This window comes from Aspergillus foveolatus (assembly GCF_047715535.1).
Source record: "Aspergillus foveolatus strain CBS 279.81 unplaced genomic scaffold BDW70scaffold_3, whole genome shotgun sequence".
NCBI lineage: Eukaryota > Fungi > Ascomycota > Eurotiomycetes > Eurotiales > Aspergillaceae > Aspergillus > Aspergillus foveolatus.
The window spans coordinates 144,420-161,039 of record NW_027396067.1 but is presented as its reverse complement, the minus strand read 5'-3'; the positions used below and the strand labels follow the sequence as shown (position 1 = coordinate 161,039).

The 16,620-nt window shown below is 54.3% G+C and overlaps 6 protein-coding genes across 6 annotated transcripts; 4 read left to right on the top strand and 2 right to left on the bottom strand.

The window, feature by feature from the left end:
* Nucleotides 1-1,260: 1,260 nt before the first annotated feature.
* On the top strand, nt 1,261-2,854 carry BDW70DRAFT_168685 (aldehyde dehydrogenase family protein; the record flags this gene model as incomplete). Its single annotated transcript, XM_073742525.1, has 2 exons — nt 1,261-2,058; nt 2,231-2,854. 2 exons carry the CDS (start codon nt 1,261-1,263, stop codon nt 2,852-2,854), a joined length of 1,422 nt encoding a protein of 473 aa, XP_073600120.1.
* A 2,040-nt stretch (nt 2,855-4,894) lies between these two features.
* BDW70DRAFT_168684 (GMC family oxidoreductase) lies at nt 4,895-6,751 on the top strand (the record flags this gene model as incomplete). The annotated part of the gene is made up of 3 exons (XM_073742524.1): nt 4,895-4,934; nt 4,996-5,721; nt 5,790-6,751. The coding sequence occupies 3 exons, from the start codon at nt 4,895-4,897 to the stop codon at nt 6,749-6,751; spliced, it is 1,728 nt and encodes a 575-aa protein (XP_073600119.1).
* A 1,186-nt stretch (nt 6,752-7,937) lies between these two features.
* BDW70DRAFT_127375 (transmembrane amino acid transporter protein-domain-containing protein) lies at nt 7,938-10,468 on the top strand. The gene is made up of 9 exons (XM_073735263.1): nt 7,938-8,408; nt 8,574-8,587; nt 8,669-8,741; nt 8,792-9,123; nt 9,200-9,343; nt 9,399-9,613; nt 9,690-9,887; nt 9,952-10,095; nt 10,150-10,468. Exons 1-9 carry the CDS (start codon nt 8,227-8,229, stop codon nt 10,234-10,236), a joined length of 1,389 nt encoding a protein of 462 aa, XP_073600118.1. The 5' UTR covers nt 7,938-8,226; the 3' UTR covers nt 10,237-10,468.
* A 6-nt stretch (nt 10,469-10,474) lies between these two features.
* BDW70DRAFT_168682 (ferric reductase family protein) lies at nt 10,475-12,585 on the bottom strand (the record flags this gene model as incomplete). The annotated part of the gene is made up of 1 exon (XM_073742523.1): nt 10,475-12,585. The coding sequence occupies one exon, from the start codon at nt 12,583-12,585 to the stop codon at nt 10,534-10,536; it is 2,052 nt and encodes a 683-aa protein (XP_073600117.1). The 3' UTR covers nt 10,475-10,533.
* Nucleotides 12,586-12,865: 280 nt separating this feature from the next.
* BDW70DRAFT_127371 (copper transporter family protein) lies at nt 12,866-13,739 on the top strand. Its single transcript, XM_073735262.1, has 2 exons — nt 12,866-13,063; nt 13,132-13,739. The coding sequence occupies exons 1-2, from the start codon at nt 12,977-12,979 to the stop codon at nt 13,609-13,611; spliced, it is 567 nt and encodes a 188-aa protein (XP_073600116.1). The 5' UTR covers nt 12,866-12,976; the 3' UTR covers nt 13,612-13,739.
* Nucleotides 13,740-14,401: 662 nt separating this feature from the next.
* BDW70DRAFT_155792 (uncharacterized protein) lies at nt 14,402-15,675 on the bottom strand (the record flags this gene model as incomplete). Its single annotated transcript, XM_073740101.1, has 2 exons — nt 14,402-15,260; nt 15,314-15,675. 2 exons carry the CDS (start codon nt 15,673-15,675, stop codon nt 14,402-14,404), a joined length of 1,221 nt encoding a protein of 406 aa, XP_073600115.1.
* Nucleotides 15,676-16,620: the final 945 nt, after the last annotated feature.

Below are 16,620 nucleotides of genomic sequence, written 5' to 3'. Positions count from 1 at the left end.
CCAGCGGACTTGAAGGGGCTTCCGTGGCCTGGTTAGGATTGAAGGAGGGCCAGCCAGCGGTCTCATCCTGTACACCTGGTGTACACAATGAACATCACATGACATTGCCATATTGTGGGCTATAGGGGTGGTTACTCGCACCGAATACAGTCATGTGATTAATATCTGTAACGAGCGATTGTATTGAAGGTCTTTTCCTCCTAACGATGATCGTATAGGCAATTTATAGCATTTCGAGAGCTTAGAAGAGAAGATTCTCGATATCTGTAGATAGTTCAGTTCATATAGATGGCTGTAATCCGCCTATGGCGGTGTGATCGTATCATATGATTGGACGAGCGAGGTGCTGGACATTGATTATTAAGGATGGATCTCCTCCGGTTGACACATATCAATACAGATGGTGCATTAATAGGTAGCATATGTAGGGCAGTTCGAGTGTGCACTGTGCCGCGTATACCGCACCGGGTCTTCCCGCCAAAGCCCAAGTCGGTCATAGCCTGAGTCACTGGGCCTGTCTGGACGACCACTGATTGCCTGCGCTCCTCATTCGAGCTCTGCATCTGCCGAAAGTCAACTCCGGGGCCGTGTTCGAGTCAGATTCGGCAAGTCTGGCTGCTTAGTCCCATCCCGAATTGAGAGCATCGTCGCCTGGATCCAGATCCAGGGGCTCGTTCGGAGTTCCCCCGCACCCCCGCGTCGATCATTCGTGTGGATGGTCTGGCTCTTGAGGCAGGGATCAGGGCAATTATCTGCTCAGAGCTGGCTCTGTGCAGTATCAGTATAGCTGCCTTGGAGACAGGCGGGAGTGCACAACAGATGAATACTCGTCCTGTATCCCTTCACCCCAACCCCAAGATTGCCAGATGCCGCTAATGGACACGATGGTCTCAGGAAGAGCTGTGCGGGGTTAGCCCAGCTGAAAATCGATATTCCTGCTGATCCCCAGCCTCAGCCTCTCCCAATAGTCTGTCCCGACCTCGAATTGGCCTGGGGCCCCGTTGGCTGGTCCCCCTCCACACGTGCAGTTTCACTGCATTCCGTCTTTGCTTACTCCCCGTCTTTGCCTCCCGGATGGTAGATTAAGCTTTGAGAAGCTGATCTCTTACTGGTTTCCTGGCCCAAACTGCCGTGCTGCAGATCCGATCTGGTCTATATAATCGGGCTGTATATTGACAGTCAAACTCCAGACTTTCATCTTATATCCTTATCCTTTTCGTAATTATCTTATTCTTTCCGTTATCTCATACTCTAGACATCATGCCTCTCGACACTACTACCTTTCACAATGTTATCAACGGCCAGTTGACATCCACGGCCACCACCCGCCATTCCCTGAACCCAGCTACCAAGAAGGAGAACCTGGCCGTCCCAGTCAGCACGGCCAAAGACGTCGACGACGCTGTCTCTGCCGCAAAGACCGCCTTCAAGTCATGGTCCCGCACCAGCTACGAGGAACGCCGCAGGGCGTGCCTCGCCTACGCCGACACCCTCGAAGCCAACAAGGAGGCCCTCACGGCGCTCCTCACCCAGGAGCAGGGGAAACCGCTCGACCAGGCCGCCGTCGAGGTCGGCATGGCCGTCACCTGGACCCGGCAGCTGCCCACGATCGAGATCCCTGAGAACGTCATCCAGGATAAGGAGGAGTGCCGGATCGTCCAGCGGTACACGCCGCTCGGCGTGGCGGCCGCCATCGTGCCCTGGAACTTCCCCGTCCTGCTGGCAGTGGGCAAGATAATCCCCGCTGTCTACACGGGGAATACGGTGATCGTTAAACCGTCTCCCTACACGCCGTACTGCGCCCTCAAACTCGCCGAGCTGGCGATCCCGCACTTCCCGCCCGGCGTCGTCCAGGCGCTCAGTGGAGGAGATGATCTCGGGCCCATGATCACCGAGCACCCCGGGATCGACAAGATCTCGTTCACGGGCTCGACGGCTACCGGTAAGAAGGTGATGGCCAGCGCGTCGAAGACGATCAAGCGCGTCACTCTCGAGCTGGGCGGCAACGACGCCGCGATCATCTGCGACGACGTCGATATCGACAAGGTCGTTCCTAACGTGCGTACCCCCGCCCCCGATCCTTTCCCTTATAGTATCGTTTTCTGCGCGAACCAATCCTACTTGACAACGTGCTTGACCAGCCAAGCCCGGCCCCTTCCCTTACCGCGTCGTCTCAGCCCGAACTCTATCCCTCCACCCTATAGTAGTCTTCAGCTAACATCGGCGGCAGCTCGCCATCCTCTCCTTCCTGACCTCCTCGCAGATCTGCATGATGATCAAACGTCTCTACGTGCACGAGAAGATCTATGACACCTTCCTGCAAAAGTTCGTCGCGTTTGTCTCCAACTTCAAGGTCGGCGCCGGCACGCAAGAAGGCGTCTTCATCGGCCCTGTGCAGAACGAGATGCAGTATGAGAAGGCCAAGGACCTCTTCTCCAGCATCGAGTCCGAGAAGCTCCGCCCGGTCTTGGGCGGCACAATCACCGCGTCTGACGGCTATTACATCGCGCCCACGATCATCGACAACCCGCCCGAGAGCTCGCGCGTCGTGCAGGAGGAACCGTTTGCGCCGATTCTGCCGGTGCTCAAGTGGACCGACGAGGACGACGTGGTTGCGCGCGCCAACGGGACCGATAGCGCTCTGGCAGCGAGCGTCTGGAGTGTGGATCTGGAGCGGGCGCAGCGCATTGCGGGGCAGCTGGCCGGAGGGTCGGTGTGGATCAACTCGCACTTCGAGGTCAGTCCATTTGCCCCGTTTGGTGGGCACAAGAGCTCGGGCATTGGCGTGGAGTGGGGGTTGTCGGGGTTGTTGGGGTACTGCAATTCGCAGACGATCTGGGTGAAGAAGGCGTAGCCGTTAGGATGGGATTAGGCGCCTGGTGTAGGTACTTTGCGTTGTCTTTTTCATTTCTTTTTTTTTTTTTTTTAAGGCTTACGTAGTAGACCATAAATAACATTTATTGATATATATGTCAAATCAGTGATCCGTTATTATTCATTAGTAGTATTAAAAATGCAAATATTACTTTAAACTAGCAGGCTATGCAGCTAGCGCCAGCAGAATACAGAGACCGAGGACTCGCATCGGCGATCCGGGCTTTGCTTGTCCTATTTCTTTTTACATAAGGATGCATGAGGATCTCCAATCACCATTGCGACTTGCTCCTGGTGGCTTCGAGGAATTTCCAGTAAATCACATCTGCCCAGGACGAAGGAGGGGAGGGGGGCTTGGCTTTTCCTGGGAGTGCTGGTCTCCTTGGAGCACGCTGTTCACGCCTATCAACATTCCAGAGTAATACCGCCATAAAGACGAGAGAGGATGATAGGATCATCTATTACTTTTGTTATCAACATCAATCTTATGCCGGATGCAACAGTGGACTTGAACATCACGTCGTGGAAAGATACCGCACCATTCAAATAAATAGTGGTATACTGCCCGGTTCTTGGTGCCCAATATGTTCGCCAATTCGCCAAGGAAGCACCTTGATAGATATAGCTAGAAGAGTCTACCTTCCGTTAGGCCGTCTACCGGAACCTACGTGTCTTCTAGGCATGGTAAAAGCCCTTCCCTTCCGCTCTCCCGGGCGATTGGCCCGTCCCTTGACCTGCGGTAGATGCACGGAGACGTTGAAGAAACAGTTCCACGCGTTGTATGGGTCAGACCACGAGCACTGAGCAGGAACTATCTGATTGAGTTGAGATGGCCTGCGTTATCCTACCGAGGGTAGATCCCGCAAACACCGCCGCGCCCAACAACCGGTGCAGCAGAACTGAGAAGCCGACGACAAACTGCCCCGCTACATTGGTGGGGTGGATTATCTTCGGGGAAACTGGAACTATACCCGCCAGTCTGGTCGTGGGCCAGAATGCCAGGTTGGCGTCGTGGCTAAATCCCAATGCGGCTACGTTTTGGCGTTTGCCATAGCCGGACCGGGGAGGCCTCAGAGTTCACCCTAGGCTAAAAGGCTAGTCTGGGTTGTCTAAGGAGGATCAGCAAAGCCAAACTGGGGCTTGAAGCAGTATGAGCGTGTGGATATCCGATCGTTAGTTGCATGTATTGGCGCCTGTCCAGTCTCTCGTAACCCAGTTGCATAACTGCGAGTGCCATTGTCTCTACGAAGACTGCTTCTCCAGCAGAGTTGCCTTCCTGGCTTGTGGATGCTTGGCCAGTGCAAGTACGGCGACTTGAGCGCAACGATTTGCAGAATTTGCCTGCCTGGCGAGCATCCAAGTGTCAACCGCAGCCAAGTTAATTGCAGCCCAGTCAATTGTAGTCAAATGTCAGTGTCAGTGTCAAGTGCCAGTGTCAAGTGTCAGAACTGTCACCGAGTGCCATGACCGATTCCAAATTACAGCAAGAATCCCCACGGCTCCACCATCACGAGCCAAACAGACTGGATAATAGTCAGCGATCATCCCCTGCCACCCCAGCATATCACCCTCTCATTCGGCAGAGAAGACAGTAAGCTCCGCCCGGATCGAGTCCGCCGCCCGTGTCAGCTCGGACTACGGCCGCGACTAATCCGTTCTCCGTGATGATCGACGCGGTGTATAAAACATCGCAGAGCGGAGCTTGGGGCCAACAGGCGCAGCTCGTCTTTGTCAAATGTCCCTCTTGTGGCACTATAGCAGTTACCCATCTGCCTGGAGGCTAGGATAGGTCTTCGGCGGGAATGCGAAGCCAGACACGTGTAGGATGCAGCGAGCGGAACAGCCGGCATATAAACCCCTCTCCGGTCGCCGACCGCGCTCGCGGCCAGATAAAGATCAACTGCTCCTCTCTACTGGGTCCTTGAATCCTCGGGTCCCATTGTCGGTCACCTAAACTCGTTTTAACTCTGGTCTTCAGCTCTGGTGTATACCGGGATACAGATCCGGAAGGCAAGCCACCATGTCCGCCTACCCAACCTGGGACTTTATCATCGTCGGAAGTATGCTCCATTCCCTGCAAATCTGCCATATGAGTCTTTTTTCTGAGTGCTGACTCTTCAGGCGGCCCCGCGGGCTCCACGCTCGCCTCCAAGCTCGCCCTCAGCGCCGCGCAACCACGCATCCTCCTCCTCGAAGCCGGCCAGCGCAAAGACGACCGCACCCTGCGCGTCTCCGGAAACAGATGGACGACTTTCCAGGAAGCTGACATTAACTGGGGGTACAAGACCACGCCGCAGGAGCACTGCAACGGGCGGGAGATCGACTACAGCCGTGGAAAGGTGCTCGGCGGCGGCTCGGCCATCAATTTTGGAATCTACACCGTCGGCGCTAAAGATGACTATGACGCCTGGGCGGAAATCGTGGGCGACGATCTCTTCAACTGGGAGAACATGAAGGAGCGGTTCAAGGCGATTGAGAATTTCGACACATCGATCAAGAACGAGGCGTACCGGTCGTTTGCCGCGCCCAAGAGTGAGGACCACGGGCGAGACGGGGCGCTGAAACTGAGCTACGCCGAGGAGTGGGAGGAGGATCTGCCGCTCGTGATGGATGCCTTTAGGCAGGCGGGCGTCAAGTGGAATATGGATCACAACTCGGGCGACCCGATCGGTGTTGGGCTGGCGATCAACTCGGTTCACCGGGGTGTCCGTAGCACGGCGAGCGATGTGATCGATGACGTGCTGGCGAAACGGGCGGATAACCTCGAGGTCCGCACAGGGATGACGGTTCGAAAGGTGGTTTTCGACGGCGACAAGGCTGTCGGCGTCCAGGTGGGAGACGAAATTTGTATGTATACCCAACCGCGTCCCTGTCCTGCCGGGACCGGGGGCTAGGGCTAGGGCTAACAGACACAGTCTACGCCAGCAAAGAGGTCATCCTCTCTGGCGGCTCTCTCGACACGCCGCGCATCCTCATGCACTCGGGCATTGGGCCGGCAGACCATCTCAAAGAATTCGGCATCCCCGTCTTCAAGGACGTGCCCTGCATCGGCCAGGGGTTGCGAGACCACCCCTTCGTCCCGATCTGCTACCTCCGCAACCCGTCCACAAACGACCGCAACGCATTCTACGGCTCGCAAGAAGCCATGGACGCCGCAATGAAGCAGTGGCTGGTCGACGGATCCGGACCGTGGGCACGCCATGGCGCCCAGCTGATGATGGGCTGGCTGAAGAGCGATGCGGTGGCCAAGTCCGCCGAGTTCGCCGCACTACCAAAGGACGTCCAGACCTTCTTGAACAGACCGACAGTCCCGCACTATGAGGTCTCGGCCGGGTTCCCGCTGCATATGCTGGCGCCTGAGCTGACCAAGGACTACAGCTATGTCTGTCTTCTTGCTTTCCTGATGAACGAGCAGAGTGTCGGCGAGGTCCGACTGCAGTCGTCCAACCCTGAGGTTCCCTTGCTCTTTAACGCCAACTTCATGGCGCACCCGTACGATCGTCGTGTCTGTGTCGAGGCTGTTCGGGAAGTTTTGGCTGTGACGAACCACCCGGCCTTTGCCAAAGATACCGTGAACATGATCCTTGGCCCCAAGTCCGACAGCGAAGAGGATATTTTAGACCACTGGAGGAACACAATCGTCTCGTCCTGGCATATGACGGGGACGGTCAAGATGGGCAAGCAGGGCGAGCAGGACGCGGCGGTGGACAAGAGCTTCAGGCTTATGGGAGTGGACGGACTGAGAGTGGCGGATATGAGTGTCGTCCCCGTCCTGGCGAACAACCATACCCAGGCCACAGCGTACGTTACGGGTTCGACGGCCGCGGACGTGTTGATCAAGGAGTATGGGCTCGATTTGGCCGCGAGCAGGCTATAATTTCCGATATTGCTATACTAGATAATCCGCCCATAAGAGCAGGTTAGGCAACGATGACCATGTCTTATATTACCCATTGCACAGTACCAGTTTATTCAGCCCAAGTCCAGCCCCTCCTACTTACTCCGGCCTGTCAGGTGTATAGCAGGCGGGCTGTTTCAGAGGCCGAATGGTGCACACGTATATAGCGTATAGTGATTGGTTATATTGGTGATTAGCAGGATTGCTTGGAAATTAGTCCTGGCCTATCCAAAGAAAACTAAGAACTGTAGTGGCTCCGCGTACGGGGGCGTAGGTTCGGTCGTCATGGTCCATTTCTTGATCGTTATCACGGTCGTTCCTAAGCGACAAAGTCCGGGATTAACAGTTCTTCCATGAGTGAGCTTGGAGTTACATTCAGACAAGCAGGTAAGAGTGCATGTTCCGAAGGCTGTTTGCCTCTTCTGCCGGCTTGGAGCTATCCAGCAGGCTCCATTGCTGTAGAGCGCATCCAATCCTGCAAGCGGGGTTGGCCGGTTATCTACGGAGTACCGGTATGACACCCTGACAAGTATACGATCTCGCTGCTCGCCCCTGTCTCAAAGCTCAGCCATCAATGGCAGCCAATCTGCCTGCCCTGCCCCAGTACATGACGCAATCAGCTCGTCTGCTTATCCTTCCGCGAAATCCCTTTGCTAGCCGCCCAACCGTAGATCTTCATCACCGCTGCGCATCTCAACGCGCTCCTATAGCAAGTTAGTAACCCAGGAATTCCCTCGTCGCAGCTGAGGACAATGGTGCTGACGCATATATGCATCAACACTCATTGTTGAGCCGCTTACCAGCAAGCGGTAATGTCACTCATATTCTGCGCTTCCCTGCTTTTTCTCCGCTCCGCACTTGGAGTATCAAATATTATGGAGAACTAGCGTTAGCTGTTACCCCAGGTTCTTTGCAGTGGGTTCCTCGAGTTCCTCGACCAACCTTCAGACCAGACTAGCTTAGTAAGAGGCCTCCGGAGTAGGTTTCATCGCCCCACGTGACAGATCTGTAACTGCCAAGATTAGATAAAAGTTTTTGATTGGTCGATAATGCCGAGATCGCCACCTATATATTAGTCATTTCTCAGACTTGTATACTTTTCAGAGCCTCGGCAGGCCGCGAACAGCTTGGCTATTATGTAACAAGTCGGGAGAGAGTGGAACTGGCAGCACACAGAGATTTCATCCAGATCCAAAACTGAAGCTGAAAACCCGGGGTAGGCCATGAGTCACTTGTCATTTGTCCCTGTCTGCTTTGTTGTCACCGCCGTAACTTTCTCTTGCATCGGAATTGGAGTCGTGTTCGGTGTTCTGCTTATATAAAGTACAGATATACCTTTGACTGTGGGCAATCAGTCGGGTAGGGCCTACGTACCCATAGTGCTACTCCAGTTCGAAACCCTTCATTCGCAAACAGCGAGTCAGTCTCAAGTGCCCGCAGGTGTTAAAGACAGCATGTCCCAGTCGATCGTCTCCCAGTCCCGCATCTCCATGGACTATGATCCGGGGCGCAACGGTGACGCCAGCAGGACCCAGGGTCAGGATGAAGAGAAGCACGAAGATAAGCAGGCCCTGCCGCAGGATGTCTATGGGGATGAGCAGAATGCAGAGATCAAGTACAAGGTGCTGAGCTGGTGGTATGATTCTTCTCTCTTCTTCGTCTCTTTCTTATATGTCTTGCTTTCTTATTTTTCTTCTTCTTTTTCTTTTGTTTTTAATTGTATTTTTTTTTTTTGGCTTGTTTTTCTGCTCAGCTTATACAATGTTACAATGTTTCATCTCAGCTACTAACTGATTACTAGGCAAGCCGGATTCCGTGAGTCAGACACTCTGGGGTGCCTAGAGCAGCGCGTTTCTAGCTGGTTTGAGTGGACTGGAGTATACTGATGAAGCGCAGTAATGGTCGCCGAAACCGTCTCGATCGGGATCCTCTCTTTACCCAGCGTTGTTGCTGCTTTAGGTCTTGTCCCGTAAGTCATACCTGACCTGGTTCCTATTAGCGGCATCCTCACCCTCCTAGGGCTGTCATCCTCCTCGCCGCCATCGGCCTCATGTCCACCTACACGGGCTACACGATGGGCCAGTTCCGGTGGCGCTATCCGCACGTACAGAGCATGGCCGATGCGGGTGAAGTGTTGGCCGGTTCGTTCGGCCGTGAATTCCTCGGCATGGGCCAGCTGCTGCTGATCGTCTTCATCATGGCCTCTCATCTGTTGACGTTTACCGTGGCAATGAACACGATTACGGACCATGGCACCTGCACCGTTGTTTTTGGCGTTGTGGGACTGGTGATCTCGTATGTGCTCTGCCTGCCGAGGACGAGTGCAAAGGTCTCGTATCTGTCTGTTGGGTGTATGTCTAGTCCAGCCCGTCCCGTCACGCTCTCCCACAGTTGGTGAGTTCACATTCATGTGCTGACCCGGTGCAGCGTTCTTGAGCGTCCTCTCTGCCGTCCTGATCGTCATGATCGCAGTTGGTATCCAGAAGCCCTGGAAGGGTGAGCTCGACGCCGTTGTCGACACGAATCTTTACCATGCATTCCTGGGAGTGTGCAATATCGTCTTCTCTTTTTGTATGTCATGTCGACCTTTCTGATCTCCTATTGGCCATCTTCTAAACATCCCTAGCTGGCCATGTTGCTTTCTTCAGTTTCATCTCCGAGCTCAAAGATCCACGCGAATTCCCCAAATCGCTCTGTCTCCTACAAGGTACAGATACGGTCTTGTATATAGTCAGCGCGGTCGTGATCTACGTCTACGCCGGGCCGGATGTGACGTCTCCGGCGCTTGGATCCGCCAGTACGGTTGTCGGAAAGGTTGCGTACGGGGTTGCGCTGCCGACGGTGAGTTCCTTTGGTTTACCCACTGGGCCTTTGTCCATTAGAGGCGAGACGCGAGACGACTAACTGTTCAACGCAGATCATCATCGGCGGCGTTGTCAACGGCCACGTTGCAAGCAAGTACGTCTACGTCCGTGTCTTCCGGGGCACCGATCGGATCCACAAGAAGGATATTATTGCGGTGGGATCCTGGGTGGGCATCACCCTTGGCTTGTGGGTTGTCGCCTGGGTGATTGCGTCTGCGATCCCGGTGTTCAATAACCTCCTGAGTTTGATTGTACCTCCTCCCTATCCTACTCATATACTCGTAGCGACGGGATGCTAATACGCTACGTCGGCAGGCATCCCTCTTCGCAAGCTGGTTCACCTACGGCTTCAACGGCATGTTCTGGCTGTATCTGAATAAATCGCGGCTGTTTGCGAGCTCGATGAAGACATTCCTCACGGTTGTGAATGTGGGTATGATCGCGGTTGCTGCCACGATTGTAAGTTCTCTCGGCTTGCCCTCGCCGGCTAACAGGAAGCTAATGACCATTTAGTGCGGCCTCGGCCTGTATGTATCTGGACGCGCACTGCATGAGGATTCGAGCAGTGCGAGCTTTTCCTGTTCGAATAACGCCAGTTGAGCGCGATTCGACTCAGCTCTTGCTAGGCTTGATTGGAGATTCTGTACATTACTTTGATATTTGGAGTACTTTTTGCATGGTCGGGCTGGTTAACATGACTACCTGGTGTGCCGTTGCTCCTTATTCAAGGCTGTCGCGACACTGGTTTATGGGACGATCCAGTCCGGGCTATAATACGTCTATATTTGTCTTACACTCACAAAGCTCAAACTAGAACGAACAGATAAAGTGGGGTATATTTCGATCTTATACTATGTATAGAGAATCTCAACCAAGCAGAGCCAGCTCCGCTTCAAGCTAGAATTCCAACCGATCATCATGCACCAACTGCACATCAAACCGCTCCTGGCCCTTCCACACTTTACCCGGATCATTGCACGAGGCAACGGCGCTGCGTAGATCACGGATCATGCCGAGGGGCCCGCTGGCAAAGACGCGCGTTGGACCGGATACCGTGCGTGAGACAAAGTCCGTCACCTGTGCAGCGAGATCGGGGTGGTTTGCGTCCCCGCTGGCTAAGGAGGCGGCCGACGGAGGGGCGTGGATGGTGAACGTGAAAGTTGGGGTTGGGTCCTGGTGTTCATGAGGCGAGATGGATGGCGTCGAGGGGGAAGACGGTGTCTGGCAGTTAACGGCGGCGTCTGCCTCCTTGGAGAGAAGGTCTCCCGACGCTGCGATCGGTACGGTGGCGGAATCGTGCGCCCCCCTGGTGACGAAGATGCGAATGCGGAAAGTTCGCACTGCAGCAGCAGCCTTCTTCAGCGTCTCCAGCTCCGGCTGGATCCAGTCCAGGTCGTCCTTACGACGGACGACCCAGACGAATTCAAGGAGGCCCCGGCGCTGCGCCTGCTGCGCCAGCCTTAGCAGGAGGGGCAGGACAAAAGTCACGCCGGTTCCGCCTGCAATGCAGAAGACGTTGATTTCGTCGTCACGGTAAAAGTCCTCGTCGATGATCGACTGGCCGTACGGTCCGTTCAAGACGACCGAGGTTGCTTGAGCTGTCCGCGCCAGCTGGGCGAGCCGCTTGGTCATCCCGTTCCGGGCCCGGATGATATAGGTATGAGTCTGGCCCCGCTGGTTCGTCCCGGGCACACTGGCGGGTGTCATCGGATGGCTCTGCCAGACGCTCAGAGCGGGAAAGCAGAGGAAGAAATGCTGGCCGATCTGCCACTCGTCGTGGTTGTGCTCGAGCTCGAGGCGCACGATGTCGCCGTCGCGCGCGCGCTGGAAGACCGTCATTCGCGCATTGGGAACATGCATGCCGAACCCGTGGCTGGTGTTTGGCGTGTTGAAGTGGTGCATCGTGAATGTGCGCACTAGCCGGATACCGCGGTCGAGGAACCAGACGACCAGCGACGCGATCATCCAGCAGTAGAGCTGCGCCCAGTGGCCCCAGCACGCGCCAATGTAGACCATCGCCAGGACATAGTGCAGTTTGCGGAAGACTTCGTACCCGGTCAGCCGGATCCCCCACGGGGTGCTAAGGGCGACCATGACTGAGAGCAAGATCATCGCCACAATGCCCCAGATAATGTACGTCTGCGCAACCCAGGCGTTCCACACCGACGGCTGCGGCTGGTAGAGCTTGCCCTCGATGATCGTCCAGCCGATCGTGTGGAGCGTCGACTGGATGTAAATGATATAGCCGAGCCAGCGGTGTAAGAACATAAAATGATGGTAGGGGATCCCGGTGATGAGCGAGAGCAGGGACTCCCGGCTGGAGAGCATGACGGCGAGCGGCGTGAGCGCGAAGGCGAGCACGCCGATGCGGTCCGACCAGGGCCCGAGCCCGGTGCGGGTGTTGTACACGCCGGGCATGTCCTTGACGGGGCTCATCCATGTCTTGTAGGTGATGCCGACAAAGGTGAAGACTGTCAGGTAGCCGATCAGGATGGCGAGGATGAGGAGCTGCAGCCGCGTCGTGTGGCCGAACACGAAGGCGCAGCCGCTCTCTGGGAGCAGGTACCGCCGCGTCAGGCTCTTGACGGCGGTGCCGAGCCGATAGAGAGCATTTTGGCGCGGCCGCGAATCTTCAAGAAGCGCTTTGTCGTTCTGGCAGGGCCGTGAGTCTGCGAAAGGCGCTCTGTCGACAGGGGCAGAAGCCCGCGTCAGAGGGAACAGGGTCCGTCCAAGGACGAAGAGGAAGAGCAGGCCGCAGATGACGGCCCAGAGGATGAAAGTATAGAGCATCCCCAGGTCATGCTCGTGGTAGACGGCGTCAAGATACTCACAAGCGCCCGCATCGTTGAGGCAGGGGACCTGGCGGGCCGCATACCCCCAGTGGTACTCGAGCACAGAGTCCTGCGAGAAGTCCTGGATATGGCGCTTGACGGCGTCGAGGTTGGACATGGTCGCGGGCGGGGGCTGGGAACGTCTCGGGCTGTCAAAGCAGGGAGATCGACCGCATTATATTTTCGAGAGCAGTCCCCGTTTCCCAAAGCAGCAGCATCACCATCATTAACATGGATCAGACCAGGTGTGGAAAAGTCTCCACATTGAGCAGATTAGGGCTTTTGTCTGTCCTGTGACTGGCTGAAACCGACTGCCAAGCCCAAAATGTGCTCAAGTCTGCTTTATCGCTCCACCCTGAACTTAATCTAATCAGGGATCGTGGCCGGGACGGCAATCGGCTATAAGTGCCTTACACCACCTGGTTTTCCTCGCAGGTCTCCCATTGCAGCCTTCCTCCACCGTCTAGCTAGATATCGCCATCTTTCCAGGTATTTAGACCTTTGGCAAAATGGAGCACGCACACTCAACGCTCCTCCCCCGCATGGCCGGCATGGATATGTCCTCGTCCGCGACCAATGCTTCCTGCTCTGTCGAGGTAAGGCATATCACGTGACCTAATATTCGACTGAGATCATGCTAATTCGATCTTTTGGAACGCTCCAGATGATCTGGAACTGGAACGTGATCGACTCATGCTTTCTTTCGTCGACATGGCACGTCACCACAAAGGGCATGTTCGCCGTCTCCTGCATCGGCGTTGCACTCCTGGGGGTCACGCTCGAGTTCCTGCGGCGCGTATCCAAGGACTACGAAGAGGGCCTGCAGCGGCAGTTCCAGCGGCATGCAATTGCGCAGCTTGGCGACCCGCTGGTGTGCGGTGCGCCCGCCAGCGTGGTCACCTACCGCGCGAGCCCGCTGCAGCAAATTATCCGGGCGGTACTGCATGTAGCGCAGTTCGGAGTGGCATATATCACCATGCTGATCGCGATGTATTACAACGGGTACATTATCATTTCGATCTTTATCGGTGCGTTCTTGGGTAAACTATTTTTCGACTGGGGGCAATATAAGGTCGTGCTGGGGCAGACGCAGGGGCCTGCAGCGGCCAAGGTCGAGGAGGAGGCGACCAAGTGTTGTGGCTAGCTTTGCTGTATATATTTTAAATGAAGCGTAGGAGCTGGAAACTTCATTAATGATTGGCCCAACTGTAAAGACGTGAACAAGCTGTTGACCGCTGCGGAGTCAGGCGTCTCTTACGGGCAGCCCTAGTCCATAGGCCAGACTCGTGACTGGGGGTTCAGTAGGCAATTCTCAGCCAAAAGCATTCGTTGTAATAAAGACGATGCTAATGAAACTGCACACGGTCACAGTCGGATTGGCTGATGTTGAAATGGATGTTGAATGTTCACTGTAATTGAAGTTCGAAGGTACTCATCAGATGACGGGAATATGAATGAGAAATAGACGAATAAGACCGGAATGGCATGAATGCACCAGAATATGATCATGACGGATACTGGCACCGGCATTGTAAATAAGGACGGCTCTATGCGTAGTGCTATGATATTGAGAAAGGTCAAGCCGAATATACTGCTTTGACAAACGGCATCATCACCGTGGCAAGACTAAGAAGACGCACTTGATTGATGATTTTAATATTAATAAGTTTTAAATTTATATTTATATTTTTATTGTTCCTTCCCCCCTCCCCCTTCCCTTTTATATTATTTTTACTTTTATTTTTGTCTTGTAGTACAGCCTGTCAAAGTACATTTATTTCTAGCATTTACCGAGCTTGGTTGTTGTTAGCCTCTCTTGTAAAAATACATCTATATACATCTTCTACGAAAATAATTCTATAGAGGTAGTTGGCAGTGCCTGGACGATGGTCGACATAACGAGGGCATGTAGACCTCGAAAGAGTCATGGTGCATTACACAGCAGCATCCATGGAGACAGCTTCTGGGTTCGTTCCGGGCACGTTGCAATGCCCGAGGGACTCAGCAAAGCCGAAGGTTGTGAAAATGACGACCGTAGGTGAGAGATACGGATCTTGCTCGAGACGCACAAGGGTAGGGTTGATATGCACGCTAAACTGGCTCTTCTCCAGCTCATTGCGAAGATCACTGGCCTGATCAATGATGCCACGCACTCGCGTTCGAAGGTCGGCATTCTTGTTCCCAGCCACCGCCGGACAATAGCGACGTATCGAGTCCGCGGCCTTGCTATGGGGAAGCGGCGTATCAGGGCACCATATATCGTCGCAGAGGTGCTTCCAGGCTCCCGAGACGCCGAATCTGAACCTGCGGTCCGCGCGGCTCCCACAGACGTCTTCCCATGCTTTAACGATGTCGGTCCATAGTTCATTGAACTTCTTGATTCTAGATGGAGAGGGGATATTAGCGAACATGGCTGCTAGAAAATGATGATCAGGGGTGTCCCACAAGGCTTTTGCCTCGCATCTCTCTCTGTCTCGGCAGAGGAGCTCTTCCGCGACTACGTGGTATTTCTCTTGAGAATCGTTCGTTTTGGCGTATTCGGTACCCAGCTGACGTTCTCGATTTATGGCCACCATTTCGATGTCTTTCTTATCCTTCGCAAGGGTATCATGGGAATGCCGCAGTGTGGTGTGGGCATTCTCCAGGACGTGATTCGCAGTCTGCAATTCGTCGTTCTTATTCACCAACTTGTTCACCTTTCGCTCTAGCTCCTTATTTCGCCTCTGCAACTCCTCGTTGTGTGCTTGTAGCTCCCTGTTCCTGGTCTTCAGTTCATCGATCCCGGTCTTAAGGCTGTTGCGTTCTGTTCGCACGCTATCAAGCCGTTCGCTAGTGCTTGAACGTACCGTTTTAGTTTCGTGTTATCCTCCTGAAGCATTGTATAACCTTTTACTAAAGTGGTGTTCCTTGCTTTGGTGTCCTTGAGCTCCTTTCTGGCTTCATCCAGGTCATCGTCCAGCTTATGGACGATATTCACCGCCCGATTCAGTGCTTGCGGAAAGCTCATGTTTGAGTCGAGGCCCAGGGAGGACAAGAACCTCTGCCGGTCAACCGTATAATGTTTGAGTGCACGTCTGGCGGTCCTAGTAGCGGTTGGGCTCACGCCGTCATCGACGAACGGAGCAAGTCTCGCGAGGTAATCGGCTAACGCCTCGATTTCATCCCTGGACGCCCCCGACTTTCTGCTTTTCTTTGAAGCTTTCGACATGAATATATTAAGGTGTGATAAATAAACCAAGACCAGGATGGCCGAGGGATGGGGTCAGAAGGAAGAGTGTGGTGTTCTCCACGTTTTGAGGGTGACAGGTTAGGCTGGGCCAGATTTATACTAATAGCCGCACCACGGCACCACAATGTATTCCCAGCTTGCCAAAAGAACGCGCAACTTACAGGGGTTTCGGGTACGGAGTTGCAGCATAGGCGTTCCGGTGCCCGGTCTGTCGGTCAAGCGTGGACCGGTGAGACGGACAATGGTGTCTGCAGCTAGAATCCCAGCTAAGAGAAAAGGGATTTGAGAAGTTGATCTTCAACTGTTACTGGAGGAGAGCAGGGCAAAGGGGGTGAAATCAATAATACCTTCATTATGAATCTGTTCTGACTGAAGGTCTTTTTATCATCCAGAGTCCGACGTCCCGACCCGTCCAGACGATGGATCTCCGTCACACTGCAGTGGAGATCCCCAATCTGAAAAATAAAGCTTTTACTCTATCTCTCTATTGGAAGCACGTGAATAAGAGGGTGAAGCGGGTGATATCCATTTATTATGATATCTGCGTCATCACCCCCAGCCTGGCGGTCACATGGAGCAGACAGTCCAATGATTGGCAACCACAACCTCAATAGCGTCCGGGGTATACATACACGACTGTTCTGACAGGGAACTTTCTGGCGGTAGACCTGCCATGAAGAAAATCGATGAATGTCGGACATAAGGCTCACCCTGACTCTGGCCGACGCTGCCCTGTCCTAACCAAGTCCCAGACTGCGAGACGACAAGATTCAAACCAACTTCAAGGCTGCAAGATTGCGTCAGACCAGAGGACACTGGCCAAATCTCCTGTGACAAGCAGACTGGCATGTGTGTTGTCGGCACACGGATCCTCCGCACGCAGGCAGGGCGCCCTATCGCATTGAACACACGGATCTGTTGAGC

Coding starts and splice junctions, on each gene's coding strand:
- BDW70DRAFT_127371 (XM_073735262.1), top strand. CDS start 12,977: ATGGAGCACGCACACTCAACGCTCCTCCCCCGCATGGCCGGCATGGAT. Junction 13,064..13,131: donor ATGCTTCCTGCTCTGTCGAG/GTAAGGCATATC, acceptor GGAACGCTCCAG/ATGATCTGGAACTGGAACGT.
- BDW70DRAFT_127375 (XM_073735263.1), top strand. CDS start 8,227: ATGTCCCAGTCGATCGTCTCCCAGTCCCGCATCTCCATGGACTATGAT. Junction 9,614..9,689: donor ACGGGGTTGCGCTGCCGACG/GTGAGTTCCTTT, acceptor TGTTCAACGCAG/ATCATCATCGGCGGCGTTGT. Junction 9,888..9,951: donor ATAACCTCCTGAGTTTGATT/GTACCTCCTCCC, acceptor CTACGTCGGCAG/GCATCCCTCTTCGCAAGCTG.